The 2,500-nt window shown below is 43.6% G+C and overlaps 1 protein-coding gene across 1 annotated transcript in view; it reads right to left on the bottom strand.

The window, feature by feature from the left end:
* LOC101850121 (fibropellin-1) overlaps positions 1–2,500 on the bottom strand; it is a gene marked incomplete at its 5' end in the record, with an annotated part of 60,088 nt that overhangs the window by 52,470 nt on the left and 5,118 nt on the right. Inside the window, 1 exon segment of the mRNA XM_035972800.1 lies at positions 2,376–2,500. This exon segment is cut by the window's right edge and continues 4 nt beyond it. Within this exon segment, the coding sequence (XP_035828693.1) occupies positions 2,376–2,500 (125 nt within the window).

Here is a 2,500-nt window from a genome sequence, read left to right on the forward strand (position 1 = left end):
TTACCAAATGATAAATAAATAAATGAATAAAAAAATAAAAGTAAAAATAAAAGGGAACTGTGGAAGGGTTTTAAAACTATTTTGAGGTCATGGTACGATTAATTACATTTATCATCACCATCATCATCACCATCATCATCATCATCATCATCATCATCATCATCATCATCATTGTTTGAAAAGCAGAGAAGCCTAAGTAAGGAGAGTTTTGATTGATTTTCATACGAAAAGTAAATATAAGATTAGTAGTTTTTAAAAAGGTTTGTCTATCAAATCATTGTCATCAATTGTTTTGATTGATTGGGTAGATGTTTTACGGCACTATCGACACAATTTTGGTCATCAATTGTTGACGTTTTTAGTTCATACCAAAAAGGTTATATATATAACAGTACTAGAGCTCTCAGCAGTGACGTCACACGTGTCAAACATGGGAGCCTTCTTACCCTCATAAGCATGGCTGGCGTGCCCCCATTTACATGAACAATCTAAACTCCCCACCCCGCTTCCCGCGAGCTCTAGGTATGTTAAATACTAAACTGCTCTTAGCAACACAATAAGGTCATATTTATTATAAGTGCCGAAGATTAGAGGTGTTACAAGAGAGTAACACACACAACTCGCTCGATCTGCAGCAAACCCTCTGCGTTTTACACCATGTTATTACCCGAGCAGACCATAGAACACTCAGAAACATTCTCAGCTTTCCGTGAAGCATACAGTGCAAACAGCTGATTAAGCGCTCAAAAACTAACACACTGACAAGATATTTCACGGTCTACTGTCTATAACAAGCACATAAACAGAATTAACCCCATGTGGGAACCCCATTTCAGACACTGTAACTACCATGAGGAGACCGTTGAACATCTTCTCCTTCACTGCCCAAACTTGGCAGTTCTTTGACGCAGGCTCCCACACACACCTACAGACTTACAAAGCCTGCTCTACTCTGACGTTGACCAGATGACAAGGACATGTGGTTACTTGAGTTAGGCATAGCGCTGCCAAGAGCGAAATTCTCGCAGCTAAAGGGATTTGAAAACAACAAAAACAACAACTACTGTTTATGGTAGGGTCCCATTCCCGCCAGGGTGAAGTGAGGAAAATTCGTGTAAAGTGCCTTTCCGTAAGACACAACGTTGAGTCGCTGACAGGATTCAAACTCACGACCTTACGGTTGTGAGTCTGAGAGCCTAACCACGAGATCAACATAGGGGGAACTGCTGCTTTTTCTTTCCTCATCCTTACTACCGTCATTTGCCCCCTACTTCTTTTGTATGTTTGTCACTCTCTGGTGAACTGCTATTTCCGGGATGCATTGACAGTCGAAGCAGACTCTGTGCTGCTCAGGCTAGAGAGGTGAGCTGAGTAAGCCTGATTCCCCGTTTGGACTTCTCTGTTGACATCCACCCCTTTGCGCTCATATAACCTTAATATTATGCTGTTGCGAGCGCCGTAAAACCTTACTAAAAGAAGAAAGGAGAGCATAGTAAGCCTGGTTCCTCGTATGGACTTCTCTGCTAACATCCACCCCTTGGCGCTCATTCTTATGGTTGCTTTTAAGGACAAACGGGCTAACCCAGATTTCGGGGTTTTCCAGAAATCTTGACCTACACTAAAAGTAGACTTTACTCTACCTATAGGAGACGTTTTGTTTCATTGGTGTATACATTTGTTTGGTTGTAGAGAAAACTCTTCTTGTTTTTTAAAGAAACTAAACAAGGGTCCAAAAACTTTTAACTTCGATTTTCTCAAAACAGCATTTTTGGGGGACAGCCCCCTTGTGCTTAAAAGCGACCACATGACCTTATGCATTTGCGAACGCTGTAAAAACCCTTACTAAAACGAACAAACCACTAGAAAAGAAAGTAATGGTGGCCCCCAGCTGCAGCTGTATCTCGCACCCTCCCCCCCCCTCCCCTTTACTTTACTTTACTTTTACTTTTATCCGCCGCTTATACCCTTTTGGGTGTCGCGGGAAGAAAGAGACGTCTTTCTGTCGTCAGCCGGAGAGCTTGGGTCAGGGGGATGCCGTGGGTGGTTAATATTTCCCTGACTCCATCTATCCAGGTCTTTCTCGGTCGCCCTCTAGCCTTGTTGCCATCGAATTTATGGGATGTTGGCACGTTGTGCTGGATGGTGTGTTGGTAATCGTAGGAGATGTCTGAACCATTTGATTCGTTGGTGTTGGATATGATGCTTGACAATATTTGTGCCCACCATTTCTTGGATTACAGAGTTTCTAAAACGATAAAACCACTAGAAAAGGAAGTCGGTGGTCCCCACCTGCAGTTGTATCTCGCCCGCCCCCCCCCCTCTTTTTAAAAAATACTAAAACGAACAAACTAGTAGAAAAGAAAGCAATATTGGGCCCCCACCTTCTGCTGTACAGGTGGTCCCTGTGAAGCCAGTCCCCGTACAGTCACACAGGAAGCCGTTGACCTGGTCCAAGCATTTCCCGCCGTTCTGGCACGGGTTGGCGGGCGAGCAGTCGTCA

The sequence above is a fragment of the Aplysia californica genome, unplaced genomic scaffold, assembly GCF_000002075.1.
Source record: "Aplysia californica isolate F4 #8 unplaced genomic scaffold, AplCal3.0 scaffold00852, whole genome shotgun sequence".
In the NCBI taxonomy this organism is placed as follows: Eukaryota; Metazoa; Mollusca; class Gastropoda; order Aplysiida; family Aplysiidae; genus Aplysia; species Aplysia californica.